Raw genomic sequence first — 23,710 nt, 5'->3', positions numbered from 1 at the left:
TTTCAGGGTTTGTGATATTATCAGTTGAATAAAAGTAATCATATAAAGCTGATTCCTTGCATTTTTTTTTCTTCTGATCAAAGGAAAGAGACAGGCAGATACATTGGTTATTCTTGTTTAATAGTTGTTACATTTAAAGAACAGGCATATAGTAATATACTGTAGCCTGGTTAAGACATTCCAGGTCAAAATGATGTCTGATGTTGGCCAATATGACTAGTAAATCTTGCTGCATGGTACTGTATATATAGCAGCTATGAAATGAAATGCCAAAGCGTCTCTGCTGGTATTTTCACACTTACTGTGTTTTGGTTGCATTCATCTCGGGTATCCCTATTTATTATCTTTGTCTAGACAGACTGCAAGTATTATAACGAAATATGATCTATTATTAGTGATTATGGAATGGAGTAAAGGGAAACTGATGCAGGGAGCAGGTCTAGCAGCTCTCCAGGTCACAGGTCATTCATATGGTTAAAGAGTGAGGTCCCTTGCCCCTCTATTCAGACATGTTAAGGGAACATTCTATCCCATGTATTGCTTCTTCAGACCTATCTCACTTCTTCACCTGTGTAAATACAACCCAGTCTGTAGAGCATTTTAGCATAACCTCACACTTCATTATGGCATTGTACCGGAACAGTGATGTGTTGGAAGTCATGGCCCAAGACAGGAAGGCCATTTAGACACCTATGCCTGCCCTGCCAGATTGCCACATGCTGCTGGAAGGCTTGACTGTTCCACACTCATTGTAAGCAAATGTTACTATTCACTTAATTTGAAACAATTCACATTACACAGTTTTAATAATGGTTTTCACTCATGACTGACTTGTATGCAGATAATTTTATATGTTCAAGATTTTATTGAAAACAACACACGCGCATCAACTTGTTTTCATCTAACATGTTTGCATTGCTGCCCACGAGTGGTTGTCTTTCACTCCACCCTGATCCTCACCCACAATATTCGCAAGCACTTAGAAAGCTTGCAACCTGGGGTAGTTGTAAGTTCCGAAGCTCCCAGGAGACCTGCACAAAAGAAATGCATCGAAAAATGCCTGTTTCCGAGGCACTTGCAAAGAAATGAAGATGCCTTAAATAACAAATAAAGGGTTCATATTATTTTTCTCTTTCTGATTACACAATGATATTTCTAGAAGTTAGTTCTGTTTACCTTTGAGCTGTGGAACCTGAGAAGATGACCGTATACCTCATCAGTTCATGATAGAAAATTTTGAATAAGTTACAACTAATTAAGTGTGCCTGAGGGGGGTTACCTTAATTCTTAGTAAAAAGCATCTCAGTTGTGTAGCTGTTAGATTCAAAATGTGTGTATATCACTGGTGTAATCTCTAGTACATAATAAAAAAAAAAAATTCACCATAAATTGATGTTCACATCTTAAATTTTGTTTTCCTTCTCTAAAGTACTAAGAAACTAACAGGCAAGCGAATTTACATTTTTCTTCTTTCTGTAACATGGTCTCAGGTTAGGTTCTGAATTCTGATGCCAGAATTTTCAAAATTAAAATTAAAATTTTATTAAGGAAGAGGGTTACAAAGGTGATGTGTGTGGAGAGGAAGAGAGGGAGGGAAATGTAAGTGAAATAATGAAAATACAGGGGAAGGTAGAAAGTATCCGGGTGGTCTGGGAAACTATTTTTTTTTAAGTGATGAACTGATTTCCCTCCCATTGGCCAAAAGAAATGGTGGGGTGGTCCACAGACCGTCACTCACAATCTACACATCCCAATACCATGATATCATAGTTATATGGGAAATCTTCTCCTCCCACACCTCAATTGCCACAGGTAAGCAGTATGGTCTACTGACTGGTCATCACTTACCATGCAGCATTACCCTATCTGCCATCTTATGTCCCTTAATGGCAGACGAACCACTGGTCCTAGACATGTACTGCCCTAACCACCTAACCACACTCAGCCACCAAACGCCTTTACACAGCATTACTTTCCTTAACACCACCCCTTAACATGGTCCAAAGAAATGCACTCATCTAAAACATTACATCCTGTAAGATAGAGGGAAGGTAAGTGGGGAGTGGTGTCACGAGGCACGGCAGGGCTTTGCCCCCATGGCACTTTGTGGCATCCCTCTCGCCATTTCGCTTGCAAGTTGCCTCAATAACATTTAATTCCCTCTCTTCCCTCCCTTGCTATACAACTTTGGGATCTATTATCCCATTAGTGAAATCAGTTAAGGAATGTGGCAGGATTGTTTTTAATTATTTCCCTTTTGAGTGACTGATATGTTCCCGCCTAGTCAGTTGACGTTAATTTTGTACTCCTTACCCAAATGATCTATTAGATATACATGTCAACAGGTCATCTAAAACACATCGGGAAGACAAGGAAAGCAGCATTACAGTTCTTGAACATTTTTGCTAATAGTCCCACGTACCTTCTTAGGATCAGCAACCATGGTAGAACAAGAAATAATGGGTTCAAACTTGAAAAATTTAGGTTTAGGAAGGAGATAGGAAAAAACTGGTTCTCAAATAGTGGTAGATGAGTGGAATGGACTCAGTAATCATGTTAGTGCTAGGGCATTATAGAGCCTTAAGAGAAGATTAGACAGGTTTATGGATGGGGATAATAGATAGAAATAGGTAGGTATATTTCATACAGGGACTGCCATGTGTAAGCCTGGTCGCTTCTTGCAACTTCCCTTATTTCTTATGTTCTATGTTCTTATGTACTCCCAAAATCTAACATGGTCTATTAATAAATTTAGGATCCCAATATTAACCCAAAATTTCTCTCTAATTACATAAATTCATCAGTTCTGACTTGTTTCCCCTTAATCTACAACATCTTGTGATAGGGATTTTTTTATGACTGGCATAGCAAATGCTGGGAAATTATTATTTTTTTTTTCTGGTTTTCTTTGTTCTTGGTGGGGAGGGAAGAAGGTATTCCTGTGTGCATGCCTTTCTCATCTCAACATATCAACATCTGATTTATGAATGTCTAGCTTATGATTTCATTTAATATTTTTGTTCTAAAGTTTTACTGACTTCAAAATCATATGCAAAGTTTTATGTATGTATCCAAAAAGAAAGGAAATATTTATTCAGGATCATTCCTTTAGACTAGTCTTATAAATAATTTTGCAGGATTGTTACCTGAATGATATTATCTTCACTTTAATTTTTCCTTCCTATTTCTTATGTGTTTCATTATACCTTTGTTATGAAACCACTAGCAAATGACAAAAAGCTATGGAAATGTGCTTGTCCTATCAATTAATTCAATGAAACTGGCAGGGCAGGACATGTTTTTTTGCCATACTCTAGTTCAAGTTAAATGGGCATCAAGGTGGTCTTTTTATTACACACATAAGTTAAAACTTAAACATTAAGCTTATAAAAAGTAACAGTTAACCAGAAAATAAGCTTACCTGGTCTAAAAATGAGGTGATAATTCTTGACAAGATACCAGCATCAGTGAAGGTATGGGGTGGCAGTTTCCTCCATGTGATGCCATCCTGGGCAGGATGACAGAATCTCTCACAGCTCACAGCAGTTTAATAATACTACTCTTATAACGACAGAATCTCTCGTGCGAAGGAATTGTTCAACAATCCAGTCCTTAAGGACAGCCTATAGAAATTCAACTGTTTTCCTTCATTGCACAACTCACTCCCTCATTATGGTACTTGAATAAGTTAATTTCAAAATTAATTTCCCACCATGTAATAAATGTTAGAAGCACCAAGAAAACCAATCATCATCATCATTATCATGAATGAGGAGCACTCACACCTCTTTATTCCTTAACTCTTTCATTCCCAACAGTTGCTCCCTCAGTCAAGCAGTCATGAAAAGCTGTTGGGATTGGAAATTCTAACATGCCCTTCAAGCAGGTTTTTCCCATTGATGATGAATACAAATGATATTTCTCCATATGTTTATATTAAGGATTCAACAAGATATTCCATAGATGTAGATACAAATGTAGCATTGCTTTTAGGACCTCAACAAGCTATCCCTGCCTGGCTTTATGTTTGTTCATTCTAATTTCTTTCATACTCTTCATTTTCTCACTTCTGAATCAATCTATTTTTATTCCAGACTGCAGGTATCCTTCCTCCCTCTGTATGTGAGCAAACGTCTCATGCATTCCTTTATCATTCTCTGGCCACCCCTTTTATAAAACTGAATCAGGGTGACATTCATTCCAGGAGCCTTGCCATTCTTCAGTTTTCTCATGTACCTTTCAACTTTATCTATCCTCAGCTCTTTGACTATTTCTTATTCTATATACCTACTTAAGGATATATTTCCTAGATATCTCTCTTGGCTCTTTCACAATACCATTATCTTTCCAGAAATCTTCCACAGCTTTCACCATTCTCCAAGGAAGAGGCAGTAGATATCTGCCAAAACAGTAATTACTCCCAGTGAGGTCTAAAGTACTGGATCAGGGGGTGCTATGAACTTATCATTAAACCCAGCTGTGACCTCACTGAACATTTCCATTTGTGTCTCACAACACAAGGAGGCAGTCACAGCCTGCCCTCTAAAGACAACTCTCTTCCTTCACATAAAACTACAAGCACTTAATTACACACACAACCTTCATTCAAAATTAAAAAAATATCATGGCAACTCCTACATCAGTCTCGGAGTCCCCATCTGGGAAGGGGACCACAAATGTCCCCAGGTCAGAGTGCTCTTCTAATATTGATCCTAAGTGTCTTGAAACCGCTTTCAACTTTTTCTTCATTAACTTCTGGAACATTTGCAGTCTTAGATCTAATTTTCAATCTGTAGGACACCATCTATCCTCTACTAAATCTCACTCTGTGACTCTAAACCCTCCTCAGGATCCCCTAAGAGGAAGTGCCTTTGGTATTTTGTCTCTGCTAGTTGGGGGGACCTGAGGAGGTATTTTGCTGATTTTCCTTGGAATAACTTCTGCTTCCATGACAGAGACTTATCTCTGTGTGCCAAGCATATAACAGAGGTGAGTGTCTGGCATGGAGGCATACATTCCTCACTCTTTTTCTCAATCTAAACCTTCCAAACCTTGGTTTAACACAGCTTGTTCTCATGCTAGAAATGATAGAAATGTGGACCACAAAAGGTACTTAAGCCTTCCATCACCAGAGTCTCATGCATTTTATATTTCTGCGCAGAACCATGTGAAGTCTGTTCTGCAACTAGCCAAAAACTCCTTCATTAACAGAAAGTGTCAAAATCTTTCAAGATCTAACTCCCCTTATGACTGGTATCTAGCCATAACATCTCCAATAACTTTGCTTCTTCTTCTTTCCCTCCTTTATTTCAACCAGATGGCACCACTGCTATCACATCTATCTCTAAAGCTGAACTCTTCGCTCAAATCTTTGCTAAAAATCTACCTTGGACGAATCAGGGCTTGTTTCTCCCTCTCCTCCACCCTCTGACTACTTCATGCTACCTATTAAAATTCTCTGTAATGATGTTTTCCATGCCTTTGCTGGCCTAAACCCTCAAAAGCCTTATAGACCTGATGGGGTCCTTTCCATTGTTCTTTGAAACTGCACCTCTGTGCTTGCACTTTGCCTAATCAAACTCAGCTCTGTCTGTCAACATCTGCCTTTCTTTCTTGCTGGAAGTTTGCCTACATTCAGCATGTTTCTAAAAAAGGTGACCGCTCTAATCCCTCAAACTACTGTCCTATTGCTCTAAAATTTTTAGTCTATCCTCCACAGGAAGATTTTTAAACATCTATCACTTCACGACCTTCTATCTGATCGTCAGTATGGGTTCCATCAAGACCACTCTACTGGTGATCTTCTGGCTTTTCTTACAGAGTCTTGGTCATCCTCTTTTAGAGATTTTGGTAAAACTTTTGCTGTTACATATCAAAAGCTTTCAAGAGATTGGCACAAAGCTTTGATTTCCAAACTACCCTTCTGCGGCTTCTATTCTCTCTGTTAACTTTATCTCAAGTTTCCTTTCTGAACTTTCTATTGCTGCTGTGGTAGACAGTCACTATTCTTCTCTTAAATCTATTAACAATGGTTAATTCAGGGATCTGTCCTGTCACCCACTCTCTTCCTATTATTCATCAATGATCTTCTAAACCAAACTTCTTGTCCTATCAACTACTACATTGATGAAGTCACCCTGCACTTTTCCATGTCTTTTCATATATGTCCAGCCTTTCAGGAAGTAAACTGTTCATGCAGGGAAGCCACAGAACACCTGACTTCTGATCCCTCAAAAATTTATGTTTGGGACAAAGCAAACTTGGTATTGTTTAATACCTCCAAAACTCAATTCCTCCATCTATCAACTCACACAACCTTCCAGACAACTATCCCCTCTTCTTCAATGACACTCAACTACACCTCTCTTCTACACTAAACATGCTCAGTCTGTCCTTTTATAATCTAAACTGGAAACTTCACATCCCACCTCTAGCTGAAACAGCTTCTATGAAGTTAGGCATTCTGAGTTGTCTCTTCCAATTTTTCTCATCCCCCCAGCTGCTAACTCTGTACAAGGGCCATATCTGCCCATGTATAAAGTATGCTTCACATGTCTGGGGGGGGTTCCACTCATACCACTCTTTTAAGCAGGATGGAATCAAGAGCTTTTTGTTTCATCAACTCCCCTCCTCTAACTGACTGTCTTCAGCCTCTTTCTCATCGCCACAATGTTGTTTCTCTAGCTATATTCTACTGTTGTTGTCATGCTAATTGCTCTTCTGATCTTGCTAACTGCATGCCTCCCCTCCTCCTACAGCATCACTGCACAAGACTTTCTTCTTTCTCTCACCCCTATTCTGTCCATCTTTCTAATGGAAGAGTTGACTAGTATTCTCATTCATTCATCCCTTTAGCTGGTAAACTCTGGAACTCCCTGCCTGCTTCTGTATTTCCACCTTCCTATGACTTCTATGACCTGAATTCCTTCAAGAGGGAAGTTTCAAGACACTCATCCTTCAATTTTTGACTAGCGCTTCAGATCCTATTCAGGAACCAGCATCTCAGTGTTTTTTTTTTTTTTTTTTTTTTTTTTGTTACCCTTAACCTGTGTCCCTCCTGCATGAAAAAAAAAACTTCTAAGTGTCTCTCCATTTACTGCCATCCATCATTATTCCCAGTTACTTTGCTCTCCTTTCATCTCAGAAACTTGTACCTGTCCCTGCCTTCTTACTCACCTTTTCTCTCTCTTCATTCACTCTTGCTTTCCTAACCAAACATTTCACCTGTATACTTTGTACTCTTCCCATGTTCTTTCATACTCAATCCTCTCAGCTTGACTGTTCTTCCTCTTTCTCAAATTTCTCTACTTTTCTCTCCTCAATCCCACTATTCTGTCACCTCTTCCTCCTCTTACCTTGTTTTCTTTTTACTTATCCTACCCACACTGCCTTCTGCAGCCTTGGTTATCCTCCTCAGCAATCTTTCATTCAGCTTATCTACACCTCTCCATTCTTGGCTCTTTCTCTACAGTCTTTTCTACTTGGAAGGAGCTACATGTATGTGGTAAGTTCAGCAACATTCAGGAAGTATTAACATGTTTCTTATATATGTATTTTTTATTATTATTGGACTCCCACTGGCAACACTAGACAGTTGACAATAATGGAAAAATACATCCTGTCCTTTTAGTCCACTGATACAAGTCATGAGTCAACTGTCACTCTTACCAAGTCTTTATTGAAGATTTATTACCGAGTCCACAAATACGTTTCAATTTGCAAGGCTTTTTATTCACTAAAGACATCAACAATTAAACACCACTTATCATTTGTATCTTTGAAGCACCAGTGAAAGATGATATATGAAACAGTTGCAAATCTTCAGGTTGTTCTTGATAAGATGTTTGGCATGGTAACTATCTTCAAAAATAAAAATATTTTTATAATTCTATCTGTTCTGATTAAATTCAGGAAAAAAGTTAAATATACAGACTATAACAAAATAGCATAAATATAACATGGCAAGCTCTGTCAAAGCATCAAGAAAAAAATTATATAGTTACCAGAAACAGCCCAAGTGTTGAAAATGACCACAACCTTTCTGCTAAAATTCATGGACAGAGCCCACTCTTTTCTGCATTTTTATCATTCTGAATTGGACAAAAAGTGATGCTGCTGATATGAATACAAGCTGGTGCTGGTAATTAGGGACTTAAATACTATCAGTGTCTTGATGACTACTTAGTCATCAGTAACTTCACCCATGTTGAATACTCCATTGCCAATCTCTTGCACTCATAGCTATAACATCAATAATCTAGGTGCATGTAAATATAGCTCTACATAACCATCATCTAATACAGGAAGTGGACTGCTGCAGTCATCTTTAGGTGGAAGCTGTGAAGAATTTAGGCGTCAGATAGAGCAGCCACTCCAGGTAGAGTTTTCCCTGTTGAGAAAAAGGAATAAAAGATAGCAAGAAATTCTTGTAAATCTACTTCAGTTTTTAGACACTATTTTTTGTAAAGGTTATTTATCAAATATGAGCTTATGAAAAATATTTATTATCTAGCCTACACTATGTTGATGTCTATTCCTTGAAATTCTTCTGAAGAGTGGCCAGAGCAAATGACTATTTGCACCTGTCAATGCACTTCTTTCTTGCACATTGCTCTCTCTCTCTCTCTCTCTCTCTCTCTCTCTCTCTCTCTCTCTCTCTCTCTCTCTCTCTCTCTCTCTCTCTCTCTCTCTCATTATCAGGACTTAAAAAGTACTGATTACTGAACTTAAATCCTACAGACCTGACAGTCTAGCCTGACTAATAATCAGATTCAATGTCACAGATTTAGGTGTTCACTAAAATGTTGCAGGCTGAAGTTCATTAATCCTTTCATATTCTGATGATGACTTCTGTACATCAAAGGATTTTTTGGAGTAGACATTAACACGGTTTACATGTTGGAAAAAAAAAAAAAAAGTGGGGATTGAGGAGAATATAATTCAAGTCATCAAAGTTGAATGATAAGCTGAGCATTTAGTGGAATAGTTATTGGTGTCTGTGTGCATGTGAATGTTGCAAATGTGTTTCATGTCAGACTGTTGGTACACAAAATAGACTGTTACTTGTCTGCTTTTATAGTGGTCAGACTGGTTTACATGACCCCTTCCAAAAACGTATATTTTTAGAGTAAAACACAACAATTATACATTACTAGAAAAGAAATTTATTCAGCTACATCATGATGAAAATGAAAAAGCTGTGGAAACTTCCACTGTATCACACACAATATCAATGTGTTACTGGTTTGTGTTGTGACTTGTATATAAATTGTAGTCATATTAGGGGGTAATTAAGGTTAATCTAGTACACACTCTCATACTAAATTTACCTGTGCTGTATACCTCTCACCTAACTCCTCTGACTATAAGAAATTCTTTGACTACTTAACTTCCAAAGTGGAGCACATTCTGACCCTCTTCCCTTTTGCAGAGATCTCCATTCTTGGAGACTTCAATGTTCACCACCAGCTTTGGCTTTCCTCTCCCTTCACTGACCATCCTGGTGAACTAGCCTACAACTTTGCTATCCTCCATGACCTAGAGCAATTGGTGCAACACCCTACTCGTATTCCTGACCGTCTTAGAGATTCACCCAACATTCTTGACCTTTTCCTGACCTCTAATCCTTCTGCTTATGCTGTCACCCTTTCTTCTCCGTTGGGCTCCTCCGATCACAATCTCATATCTTTATCTTGTCCTATCGCTCCAATCCCTCCTCAGGATCCCCCTAAGCAAAGGTGCCTCTGGCATTTTGCCTCTGCTAGTTGGGGGGACCTGAGGAGGTATTTTGCTGATTTTCCTTGGAATGACTACTGCTTCCGTGTCAGAGACCCGTCTTTGTGTGCTGAGCGCATAACAGAGGTGATAGTGTCTGGCATGGAGGCGTACATTCCTCACTCTTTTTCTCGTCCTAAACCTTCTAAACTTTGGTTTAACACAGCTTGTTCTTGTGCTATACATGATAGAGAGGTGGCCCACAAAAGGTACTTAAGCCTTCCATCACCAGAATCTCATGCACTTTATATTTCTGCCCGGAACCATGCCAAGTCTGTTCTCCAACTAGCCAAAAACTTCTTCATTAACAGAAAGTGTCAAAACCTTTCAAGATCTAACTCCCCTCGTGACTTCTGGCATCTAGCCAAAAATATCTCCAATAACTTTGCTTCTTCTTCTTTCCCTCCTTTATTTCAACCAGATGGCACCACTGCTATCACTGCTATCACATCTATTTCTAAAGCTGAACTCTTTGCTCAAACCTTTGCTAAAAACTCTACCTTGGACAATTCTGGGCTTGCTCCTCCCTCTCCTCCACCCTCTGACTACTTCATGCCACCTATTAAAATTCTTTGCAATGATATTTTCCATGCCCTCACTGGCCTAAATGCTCGGAAGGCTTATGGACCTGATGGGGTCCCTCCTATTGTTCTCCGAAGCTGTGTCTCCATGCTTACACCTTGCCTAGTCAAACTCTTTCAGCTCTGTCTGTCAACATCTACCTTTCCTTCTTGCTGGAAGTTTGCCTACATTCAACCTCTTCCTAAAAAGGGTGACCGTTCTAATCCCTCAAACTACCGTCCTATTGCTTTAATTTCCTGCCTATCTAAAGTTTTTGAATCTATCCTCAACAGGAAGATTCTTAAACATCTATCACTTCACAACCTTCTATCTGATCGCCAGTATTGGTTCCGTCAAGGCCACTCTACTGGTGGTCTTCTGGCTTTTCTTACTGAGTCTTGGTCATCCTCTTTTAGAGATTTTGGTGAAACTTTTGCTGTTGCCTTGGACATATCAAAAGCTTCTGATAGAGTCTGGCACAAAGCTTTGATTTCCAAACTACCCTCCTATGGTTTCTATCCTTCTCTCTGTAACTTCATCTCAAGTTTCCTTTCTCACCGTTCTATTGCTGCTGTGGTAGATGGTCACTGTTCTTCTCCTAAATCTATTAACAGTGGTGTTCCTCAGGGTTCTGTCCTGTCACCCACTCTCTTCTTATTATTCATTAATGATCTTCTAAACCAAACTTCTTGTCCTATCCACTCCTACGCTGATGATACCACCCTGCACTTTTCCACGTCTTTTCATAGACGTCCAACCCTTCAGGAGGTAAACATATCACGCAGGGAAGCCACAGAACACCTGACTTCTGATCTTTCTAAAATTTCTGATTGGGGCAGAGCAAACTTGGTATTGTTCAAAGCCTCAAAAACTCAATTCCTCCATCTAGCAACTCAACACAACCTTCCAGACAACTATCCCCTCTTCTTCAATGACACTCAACTGTCCCCCTCTTCTACACTGAACATCCTCGGTCTGTCCTTTACTTATAATCTGAACTGGAAAATTCACATCTCATCTGTAGCTAAAACAGCTTCTATGAAGTTAGGCGTTCTGAGATGTCTCCGCCAGTTTTTCTCACCCCCTCAGCTGCTAAATCTGTACAAGGGCCTTATCCGTCCATGTATGGAGTATGCTTCACATGTCTGGGGGGGGCTCCTCTCATACTGCTCTTCTAGACAGGGTGGAATCAAAAGCTTTTCATCTCATCAACTCCTCTCCTCTAACTGACTGTCTTCAGCCTCTCTCTCACCGCCGCAAAGTTGCACATCTAGCTGTCTTCTACTGCTATTTTCATGCTAACTGCTCTTCTGATCTTGCTAACTGCATGCCTCCCCTCCTCCCGCAGCCTCGCTGCACAAGACTTTCTTCTTTCTCTCACCCCTATTCTGTCCACCTCTCTAATGCAAGAGTTAACCAGTATTCTCAATCATTCACCCCTTTCTCTGGTAAACTCTGTATTTCTGTATTTTCACCTTCCTATGACTTGAATTCCTTCAAGATTGAGGTTTCAAGACACTTATTCATCAATTTTTGACCACTGCTTTGACCCTTTTATGGGACTGGCATTTCAGTGGGCATATTTTTTTATTGGATTTTTGTTGCCCTTGGCCAGTGTCCTTCCTACATAAAAAAAAAAAAAAACACTAAGCACAGGTTATTAAAATAAATAAAATGGGAAATAGAAGTGAGTAGAATGCGCATTTCCTTTATTGTTTGACATGGTGAGCAGGCAATGAGGCTCGCTGCTTGGCTCATTCGCCTGTCAACAGCCACAACCAGCACTACAGTCCTATTAAGACACATTCTCATCACTCTAACAGTTTTCCTTGGTTAATTTCACTAAGTTGGCACGAACTCAGAACAATTGGGTTTCACAAGGGAGCTCCTGTCTTACTTACAAACACATGGCCAGCCAGCTGGCTTGAATCACCAATGACCATCCCTCACCACTAGCCATTGACATAACTCCCAGCAATGTGATCCACAGCTAAGTTATCATTTATTTATGATTATATTTAGTGATGCTTTTTGTGATTATGTGTTAGCCAGGTGGCAAATGGGTGAGTGAAACCCCAGATAGTTCCCACAAAAGCATTATCTTGGATATGCCTGATGATGCAGAAAGTAGTTGGATAACTGTACAAGTATTCACAGGTTATTAAAAATAACTAAACGTACTATACATTGTGATTTATGTATCTATCTATATACCAGGCCAGCAATGCCACATGGGGTGACCCAGACAAAGCACCACACACTCATGCACACATTCACTCTCTTAGCCCCATCAGCCCCCAGTGGAAAGAAACAGTCTTGTGGACCACCCTACTACCAAGGTTTTAATTTTTTTTTTTGAAGCCCAACCCACTGTTTTTTTTTGGGGGGTGATTTAGTTTTTTTTCTTTATTCTTCATATTTATATGTAAGTCAATTTGAATAAGCAAATAAAAAGTAATCTAGTATGAAACAAAAGATTTGATTTTTTTTTTTTTCATGTAGGAGAGGCACTGGCCAAGAGCAACAAACATAATGAAAAAGGGTCCACTAAAGTGCTGATCGTCAAAAATTACAAGATAAGTGTGTTGAAACCTTCCTCTTGAATGAGTTCAAGTTATAGAAAGGAGGAAATACAGAAGCAGAAAGTGAGTTCCAGAGTTTACCAGAGAAAGGGATGAATGATTGAGAACATTGGTTAACTCTTGTATTAGAGAAGTGGACAGAAAAAGATGAGAGAAAAAAAGAGTCTTGTGCAGTGAGGCCATGGGAGGAGGGGAGGCATGCAGTTGACAAGATCAGAAAAGCAGTTGGCATGAAAATAATAATAGAAGATAGCTAGAGATGCAGCATTGTGACAATAAGAAAGAGGCTGAAGACAGTCAGTTAGAGGAGAGGAGTTGATAAGATGAAAAGCTTTTGATTCCACCCTGTCTATGAGTGGAACCTCCACCACTCCTCCCCCCACTTATGTGGAGGGAGGAGGGGCTTATCTGTCCATACATGGACAGATAAGGCCCCAGTACAGAGTTAGCAGCTGTGGGATGAGAAAAACCAGCTGAGACAACTCAGAACACCTAACTTCATAGAAGCTGCTATAGCTACAAATGAGATGTGGAGTTTCCAGTTTAGACTATAAGTAAAGAGCAGACCAAGGATGTTCAGTGTGGAAGAGGGGGCCAGTTGAGTGTCACTGAAGATGAGGGGATAGTTGTCTGGAAGGTTGTGTTAAGCTGATAGATGGAGGAATTGAATTTTTGAAGCACTAAACAATACTGTTTCCTCTGCCCCAATCAGAAATTTTAGAGAGCTCTGAAGTCAGGCATTCTGTGGCTTCTCTTCAAGAACTCTTCACTTCCTGAAGGTTTGGACACCTACAAAAAGATGTGGAAAAGTACAGGGTGGTATCATCAGCATAGGAGTGGATAGGACAAGAAGTTTGGTCTAGATCATCAATGAATAATAGGAAAAGAATAGGTGACAGGACAGAACCCTGAGGAACACCACTGTTAACAGATTTAGAAGAGTGACTGTCTAACACAGCAGCAATAGAACAGTCAGAAAGGAAGCTTGAGATGAAGTTACAGAGAGGACAGAAGCCATAGGAGGGGTAGTTTGGAAATCAAAGCTTTGTGCCAGACTATAAAAAGTTTTCAATATGCCTAAGCCAACAGCAAAAGTTTCATCAAAATCCCTAAAAGAGGATGACCAATACTCAGTAAGGAAAACCAGATCACCAGTAGAGAATTCTTGAAGGAACCCATACTGGTGATCAGATAGAAGGTTGTGAAGTGATAGATGTTTAAGAATCTTCCTGTTGAAGATAGATTCAAAACTAGAGGCAGGAAATTAATACAACAGGACAATAGTTTGAGGGATTAGAACAGTCACCCAATTTAGGAACAGGCTGAATTTGGGCAAACTTCCAGCAAAAAGGAAAGGTTGATAGACAGAGTTGGAATAGTTTGATTAGGCAAGGTGCAAGCACTGAGGCACAGTTTCAGAGAACAATAGGAGGGACCCATCATGAACCTTTCTGAGGATTAATGCTAACAAGGGCATGGAAAACATCATTGCGAAGGATTTTAATAGGTAGCATGAAGTAGTCAGAGGGTGCAGAGGGAGGGACAAGCCCTGAATTATCCAAGGTAGTATTTTTAGCAAAGGTCTGAGTGGAGTTCAGCTTTAAAAATAGGTAAGATGGCAGAGGTGCCATCAGGTTGAAATAAAGGAAGGAAAGATGAAGAAGCAAAGTTATTGGAGATGTTTTTTTTGGCTATGTGCCAGAAATTACAATGCGAGTTAGATCTTGAAAGATTTTGACACTTTTAATGAAGAACACACACTTTAGATTATGCTGATATAGGTTGGTAAAGTTGGACAAAGCCTGTGTTAACTTCTGCTTTACAGGAAATGAACAGGTCAGACTTGACTACTTTTACATTTTTTATGTATAGGTACATATATAGATCTTAATTATCAATATAATATGTAAGTAAATTTTGAAAAAACTAAAAATAAAAAAAATAAAATAAAATAAATAAATAAAATAAGTTTTTTTTTTTTGTGGGGATGGGTTTTTTAATGCCAACCCTACCTACTACCCTCTAAGAGCTGTGATAAATAACCATAAAGTGATAGATAATTTAAGTGATAGCTGACTTGTTTGCTATGATGGAATTAGCTTCCATGTCTCAACCATTATTCAAGAACCCTTTCTTAACTCTGGCTTCAATATCAGTAACCTTGGACTGTGGTGAGAACGGTTGTAGTATGGAGGCCTGACTGGGGCACTATCTCATTAGGCTATGTAAACAACAGTCCACTGCATCTCCTCCCTGCCTCTATAATGTCTATATGGACCTACTTCTGTATGAGACATCATTATACGCACAAAGTTGTATCATAAAAATTGCTTCTTGAGAATCATACCTAGGTTCATTGCTGGCCAATGCAATTCTCCTTACACTCTTTGCTAGTTACTCACATGGTCCTTCTCTTGTTCCACCACTCATGTGTACATAAATCTGAGAGGTTCAATAACTTCTACAAAACCCTCTGTGACTCATCATTCACTTTTTTCTAGCTTGTAGGTAAAAGTGAATGACGAGTCCAATAAATCTATAATGCACCTGATGGGTATGGTAGGGTGGTACAGCTTCCCACACTTTGTTCCAATCCTTTACTTAAAAAAAAATGCAACAACTCTTACCTTCCAGGAGCTCAAGAGAAGCACCTCCACCTGTTGAAACATGAGACACCTTGTCTTCAGTGTTCCACTTAGCACAACATGTGGCAGTGTCACCACCACCAATTATGGTAGTGCAGCCAGAACTAGTTGCTGCAACCACCATATCCATAACACTCTTGGTTCCACTGGCAAACTTCTCAAACTCAAATACACCACAAGGTCTGCAAAGTGAATATTAAAAGAAATTAGTTGTAATCACATCCATCTATATAAATTACAATCTCCCTCTAGGAGGGATGCTGTTCAGCATATCCCACATTTTAACTTCAATCTACTAGACATCATCAAATCATTGCTCATTCAGTTGAAGCTTCACAGGGAACAAGTATGGGATGTAGGGCAGGGAGAACGCCATACTGTCTTTGGCTATAATCTGTTACACTGACAAAGCAGTATAGATGGCGCATTGCTGTGACACACAATGCTTTGAGACACACAATGAGACAAGTGCTGTGCACTTGTCTCTCATTACTTCTCAAACATCTCAGGACACCAGTGTAAAAGTGCTGATTCACCATCTGTCCTGCAAGGAGACACAACATGTGAATGATTCCCTCCATATCAGTAAAATGCATTAGCAGACTCTCGGCATTACTCTTGACCTTGCTTTCTTTGGTCAGGACTCTTCCACTGGAATGATTGGTGCTTGGTTTCTGAGCCATAGCTGTAACTCCAGCCTTCATCACCAGCGATCACCTTGGAAAAAAGTTTTCCAATGCATCAGACACATTCCTAGACATCTCTGCACACACTTGCCTGATGTTGCCTCTAATGTTGTGGCAAATGATAGTATGTGAATTTATCAGCAATCTGTCTCATGTTGGCCCCTCTGCTGGTTGATGAATGATCTGAACATTTAACATCTGCAACTGATACTTGTCCACATCTGAAACACGAAAATCCTTCAAATACCTAAATTTTGCAAACTGTACCATCACAAAAGCTGTCTTAAGCATCTCATGAAGCTGCAAAGCTGTTTGGCCAAGTCTGAAGCAAACCCCTGTACAGACTTGTTGCTCCTTGTGTTTTGCTATTCTTGAAGTAAAAAATTGAAAAGACTATAATGCAAACACAATCTCAAAATTTGATTGTAAAACAAGTACATCAGCCTACCACTGTATCAGTTCGCAGACTGTGTGTCCCAACCCAGAAACTATTATTTCTTTTAGGGTTCCATGTAACAAGTCCCAAACTTTTGGACTGTACCTTGTAAGTTCTCTGTGATTTTGATGGAGAATTATGAAAGGTAATTCTATTTCAATTTCTATTCCAGTAAAAATGAAACTTTGCCTATTCCTATTCAGTTTCTTCTATAAAATGTAGCAAATTTAATCAGAAATGACAAATGTTCAATTCTAATTCATCATTCACTACTTAAATAACCAAATTGAAAATGTAGTTTAGATAAGCTAAGATACTGAAGTCATGGTTCATATAATTCATTCAAAAGCAAAACCCACCACTTTTCTTCCTTAAATTTTTTTTCTTTATTTTCTTGTTTTGTGATTGCTTAAACAATCATGAATTTTCACAGTGAATATTTTGAATTTTTATGGTGTATTCCCTTTCAAATGTGTTCTAGCTATCACTAGCCATTTTCTTCTTTCACAATGAGATCTTTCAGCTCTGGTACCATCTTTGTAACTGCCCTCTGAATTCTTTCCAACTTCTTTATGTCTTTCTTCACATGTAGGGACCACACCACTGCTGCATATTCCAATCTGGGACGTAGCATAGTGGCTATAACTTTTTTCATTAAAGTCTTATCCATGTAATGAAATGCCACCCTAATATTTGTTAAAATCCTGTATGTCGAGCCAAATATCTCATTTATATGCCATTCTGGGGTCAGGGAATCTTGAAAAACCACTCCTACGTCTTTTTCCTCTTTGCTCCTCATTATTACTTTCTCTCCCATTTTATAGTCCCATGCAGGTCTTCTTTTACTCTTTCGCAATTCCATCACATGGCATTTCTTAGCACTGAATTCCAATTTCCACCTTTTGCTCCACCCATAAATCTTGTCAATATCTCTTTGCAACTCCATACAATCAATGTGGCTCTTTATTACTCTTAACAATTTTGCATCATCAGCAAACAGATTAATATAACTGGTCAAACCCTCCTGCATATCACTGCTGTACTCGTATATGGAACATAATGGGTGCTAACACTGACCCCTGTGGTACTCCACTTGTTACATTACTCCAATTTGAACAGGTGTCCATGATCACAGTTCTCATTTCTCTATCCTTTAAGTAGTCTCTTATCCATTTTAGCACTGTCCCTCTCAGTCCTCATATATGTTCCTATATGTGGAACTTTATCAAAAGCTTTTTTGATGTTCAGGTACACTGCATATACCCAGCCATCTCTGTTTTGTACTTCTTCTATTACTCTTGTATAGAAACTTAGTAAATTTATCACACATGACCTTCCTTTTCTGAAATCAAATTGACTATTTGTTATAAATTTGTTCTCTTCCAAATATTTCACCCACTTTTCCTTGATCACTATTTCATAGATCTTGCCCACAACACTAGTTAGCAACACTGGTCTATCATTTAGTGGCTCAGTCCTCTTTCCTCCTTTGTGTATTGGCACTATATTTGCTCTCTTCCACTCTCTTGGTACTCTTCCCTCTATCAGGGAGCTGTTAATCACATCCCAAATTGGCTCCACCACTTGTTCTCTACATTCCTTTAGTGCCCAACCTGACACTCCATCAGGCTCCACCAAGCTGCACCAGGCTGTACCAAGACTTCCAGTAACTCCCCCTGCTTTACCTCCTTGTTTGGTTCTGTAAAGTCCGCTTCCACATCTCTTCTTAGCTTCTGTACATATGGCATTATACCAAATATGTTTGCTCCTCCTTACTTTATATACAGTTACATACTTCTGCACACCCTCATTGTACTTCTCCAGGAATGTTTCATATTTCTCTTGTATTCTCTTGTATAAGTCTCTTTCAATCAATACTCCCAAAGAATTTTAACTCTGTAAAATTTGTCTTTGCATGATTTAGTCTCCTATTTTTATAATCCTTCTTACATGGTAGAACCTCCCATTCTTGCAGTACCACTTCTAACACCACATGGTCACTTTTTCCCATTAGGCTTAAGTATTTAATGGTTGGACTGGGCTCCGTTTTTTTTTTTTTTTTTTTGTGTGTGAATACCAGGTCTAGCATAGATGGTTCCTCCTCTCCTCTGTATCTGGTAACTTCCTCCATCCATTGGTCCATTGTATTCACCATAGCTAACTGTAACATTTCTTCACTCCAATCCAGCATTTCCATTAACTTACATCACCTCCCAGCTTACATTTTTGCAGTTAAAGTCTCCCACTAGTAGTATTGTAATGTCCTTCCTTATCATGTTGTCTAGGCACTTCAACACTTCCTTCTGCATTTCCTTGTGTTCCTCCAGCTTCCATGTCTTTGGTGTCATATATGCTAATATGATCCTCCTCCTTTTTCTCCCACTGGTCCTGATTGTTGTATCTATGGCGTCTACTGTGCCATCTCCATATTGCACCTCTTCCACATATATATCATCTTGAACTATTATCAGTGCTCCTCCTCCTCCTTTTCCCTTTCTATCTCTCCTCCAATAATTATATCCCTCTTCCTTAAAACTTAAGTGGACTTCCTCTTTTAACTTTGTCTTGGTTAGGCACAAAACATCTGGTCTTTTTTCCTTTACGTAATCTCTCACTTCCAGTGCACCTGAAAGTAACCCATCTATGTTTGTATCCATTACTCTTATGAAAGTAACCCATCTATGTTTGTATCCATTACTCTTAATGTACTACTTCTCCCACCACATGTAATTTCTCTGTCTGCTGCTGTGGTTTGTTCATTTCTTGTTCTCTTTCCCTAATATACCATTTCCTTAGTCTCATATCTAGTACCCTCCAATAAAATTTCCTCTTCTCGGTGTCTGTCCTTCTCGTTTTATTATTTTTTCCTTAGCTTCATTTCTCAGATCCCTCTTTTTCCCTCTCTTTCAAATTCATATCTCTTTTTACTCAAATATTCTTGTATTCTGAACTTTCAGCCAGCTTCCCAGTCCTTGCTAGGATCTCCTCTACTGCAACTTGGGATCTCATTCTCACTTTTAACAGTCTTTTACCTCCTTCAATACACTTTCCAATTCTATATGCTTCTTCAACTTCTCGTTCCAGTCCCTGTTCCTCATCTTGAATCATTGTAATAATTTTCCTTACCAACTCCTTCTCTTCCCTCTCTGTAGATTTACTGGGTTTTTCTTCTCTTACAGTCTGAAAAAGACCATACATTTCTTCTTATCCACTGTGTCTCTAACCAAAACCTTTCCTTTAATTACCTGAATTACTGTGTCTCTGGTCTTTTCCTGTATTTGTTTTTTAACCACCTCTGTGAAGCTAAATTTTTCATTTTCTTTTTTCCAGGCATTTCTCAGTTCTTCCAGTTTGGTTTCACATACCACCCCTTCCACTTTTCCTGCACTATCCTCCACCTTTTCTTGCAGCCCCTGCAGAGAGATGTGTGTGTGTGTGTGTGTGTATTTACCTAGTTGTATTTATTTAGTTGTGGTATACAGGAATGGGAGCTGCACTCATGCTGTCTTATCTCAATATCTACGGTCTTCTAATTTGGTTTTGAAATCATGAATCATTCTTGCATAAACCACATCTTTTTCCAAGCTATTCCATGTCTCTACTATTCTTTGTAGAAATCTGTTCTTTTTAATATCCCTTCTACAGGTGGCCTTTTCCAACTTCCTTTCATTTCCTCTTGAATCTCTTGCATCTTATGTTATCAAATCCTGCTGGTCCACTTTCTCTAATCCATTCATCAGTCTATACACTGCAATTAGGTCTCCTCTCTCCCAGTGTTCCAATGTTTGTAGATTCAACGTTCTTAATCTCTCTTCGTATGATGTCTCAAAGCCTTGGAACAAACTTTGTTGCTGACCTCTGAATCCTCTGCAATTTCTTTATATTAATTTTTGTACCTGGTGACCACACTATTGGTGCATATTCCAACCTTGGACATATCATAGTAACAGTTTCTTCATCAATTCCCCATCTAGGTATCTGAATGCTACTTTTATTTTTACTTTTATTTTTACTTATCTAATTTCTCAGTTTCAAAAAATTTTTTTTTATTTCCATTATTTTTATAACTTACCTTACAATCAGAAAGTAGGAGTTTTGTAAATAAAGATACAATATAAAGCATAAACAAGAGGAAACTGAAACACCTTACCCATTCCAAACAATAATCTTTGCCCTGGAGATTGGTTCTTTGAAGATTTTAACAGACTCAGGCCCACAATCCAGTCCCATCCAAGAGGCAGGGATACCTCCTTCAGCAGTAGCACTGCCAGTCTGAAATTTTAAAATAATTTAAAACACACACACACACACACACACACACAGATGCCATGCAAGATCACCATGCAGAAATTTAAAGGTTATGTATACAAATGTAGATAGTTTGGTGTCAAGCCTATTGGAACTTAAAGACTACTTAAAGAACAATAAACCAGATGTAGTATGTTTAACAGAAACCAAACTAAAAGAGGAAATAAAGTTGGTATTTGCAAAGAAGGAGAGACAGAGAAGGAAAGGGAGGAGGAGGAGTGATGATACTGGTAAAACAGAATATTGTTGTTGAGGAAGTGGAATATGGTGATGGAATGGTGGAAACCTTGAGTGTTGTGATTAAGATCAAAGGAAGTGAAAAAAGGAAAATCATTGTAATGAACGCACCACCAAAAACTAATGCACGGGAGACAAATAAATTTAAAAGTATGCAACTAGAAACAAAAAATAGTATAGAGGAAATGATAAGGAAAAGTAACAAAGAGCTCTTAGTAGGCAAATTCAACACTAAAGGAATTAACTGTGGGAGGAAGGAAATTAAAGAAAATGTTGGGTCATGGAGCAAAGAACTTATGCAACCCATGAAGGTGAATACAATGAGACAGTGGGTGAACAAGCCTATGAGATGCAGAGAGAACCATCACAGTTGGACTTAGTGTTTACAAAAACCCCACAAAGTAGACCAAGTCTGATTCCAGTGGGAAAAAGCAATCATGTGATAATAGAAATAGTACCACAGGAGGAAAAAGTGTTGCATGGGAAAAAAACAATACAGAAATGGGAGACAGAACTAAGCTAAGGCAAACTTTGCAGAACTTAATAAATTTTATGGAAAAATGAACTGGAAAGAGCTACTTGAAGGTAAAGTAGTGCAAGAAAAATGAAATATTTTTTGAGCAAGTACAGAGAGGGGGATGCAAGTTTGTTCCAGTTTATAAAGTGAAAATCAGGAAACATGAATGGTATAATGCAAGGTGTGTAGAAGCAAAAAAAAAAAAGAAAAAGGACAGGGCATGGAAGAAAATGAGACAACTGAACAGAAATGCTAGAGAAGAATACAGAAGGGCAAGGAATGAATATAGTAAAATAAGGAGAGAAGAAGAAAGAAATTTGAAAGTGACTTAGTAAGAAAATGCAAGGAAGAACCCAAACTCTTCTATAGATACATAAACAGGAAAATGAAACATAAGGATGGCACAGACAAGTTAAGAAGGGAAGGAAGAATTTATGAAACTACTGAGAAGATGAGTGAACTAATTAATGAGAGTTTTCAATCTATGTTTACAAAGGAAACTGAATTTATGTCACCAAAAGTGGTATCACAGAATGAGGGAATACAGGAGATACAAGTAAAGTGACAAGAAATCAAGAAACTGCTGGAAGAGCTGGATGTCAGAAAAGCTGTGGGACCAGATCAAGTAAATGGATGGATATTACAAGAATGCAGAGAACAAATGGAAGAACCCATATGGGATATAATGAACAGCTCACTGAAAGAAGAAAAAGTACTAAGGGAACAGAAAAGAGTTAACATAGTGCCAAAATACAAGGGGGAAATAAAATAGAGCCATTAAATTATAGATCGGTGTCACTAATAAGTATTGTAAGCTTTGTGAAATAGTAATTAAAAACAGATGAGTGGAATATCTAGATGAAAAGATAATTACAAAAAAGCAATTTGGATTCAGGAAAGGGAGATCTTGTGTCACAAATCTACTGAGCTTCTATACAAGAGCAATAGAACGAGCACAAGAGAGGGACGGATGGGTTGTTATGGTATACCTGGATCTCAAAAAAAAGCATTTGATAAATTTCTCCGCAAAAGTCTTGTGTGGAAGTTAGAGAATGAAGGACAAAAGGGAGCAATACTGAGATGGAAGGAGGATTATTTGCAAGGGAGGGAAATGAGAACAGTAATCAGAGACACTGAATCATGTTGACATGAAGTGACAAGTGGGGTACCACAAGGATCTGTGTTGGCACCTATTATGTTTCAAATATATGCAAATGATATGACAGGATCTAAATAGTTATATAAACCTGTTTGCTGATGATGCAAAAATAATGAAAATCATAAAGGATAAAAATGACTGCAAGGAGTTACAAAAGTATACTGACAAACATACATGCATGAAGCCAAAGATGGAAACTAGAATTTAATGCCAGAAAATGCCACATACTGGAAATAGGAAAAAAGTAAAAAAGAGACCTTCATGGAATTACAAAATGGGAAGAGAAATAATAACAAAGAAGCAGTGAAGAAAAGATTTGGGAGTAATGATTCAGGACAGTATCACCTGAAAGGCACATAAATGGAATGTTCAGCTCTACATACAGCTAGTTAAACTATTTAGATGAAGAAATGATAAATAAAATTATAACAAGCATGATGTGTCCTAAATTGGAATACACAGCAGTAGTTTGGACTCCACACAGAAAAAAAAAAAAAGATAAACAGAAACAGGAAAGAATACAGATGATAGTGACAAAGATGATATGATAATTGAAAGACTTAAGCTATGAAGAAAGACTTGAAGAGATTGGATTACCAACAGTACAAGAGAGAAGAGAAAGATAGCAATGTACAAATTACTAAACAATATAGAAAAAATAAAGAGAAATTATTTGTTACTACAGATGGAGGAGGGAGAGAGACATATGAGTGGGCAAAGGAAAAAAATAAAGAAGAGTGGATGTTCAAGCAATGCCAAGAAATACAGCTTCCTGTATTGAAATACTGATATCTGGAATGATTTG

General features: G+C 38.4%; 1 protein-coding gene across 3 annotated transcripts in view; it reads right to left on the bottom strand.

The window, feature by feature from the left end:
- Positions 1-7,538: 7,538 nt before the first annotated feature.
- LOC135110857 (phosphoglycerate kinase 1-like) overlaps positions 7,539-23,710 on the bottom strand; it is a 66,723-nt gene continuing 50,551 nt past the window's right edge. For all 3 annotated transcript variants that reach the window (XM_064023465.1, XM_064023468.1, XM_064023467.1), the window contains 3 exons: positions 20,835-20,956; positions 15,545-15,744; positions 7,539-8,389 (listed from right to left, as the gene is read on the bottom strand). In XM_064023465.1, the coding sequence (XP_063879535.1) occupies positions 8,349-8,389; positions 15,545-15,744; positions 20,835-20,956 (363 nt within the window). In that variant the 3' untranslated portion in view covers positions 7,539-8,348. The remainder of the gene's footprint in view (positions 8,390-15,544; positions 15,745-20,834; positions 20,957-23,710) is intronic.

Source organism: Scylla paramamosain, chromosome 21 (genome assembly GCF_035594125.1).
Source record: "Scylla paramamosain isolate STU-SP2022 chromosome 21, ASM3559412v1, whole genome shotgun sequence".
Lineage (NCBI taxonomy): Eukaryota > Metazoa > Arthropoda > Malacostraca > Decapoda > Portunidae > Scylla > Scylla paramamosain.
This window is presented reverse-complemented; position numbering and strand designations above follow the sequence as displayed.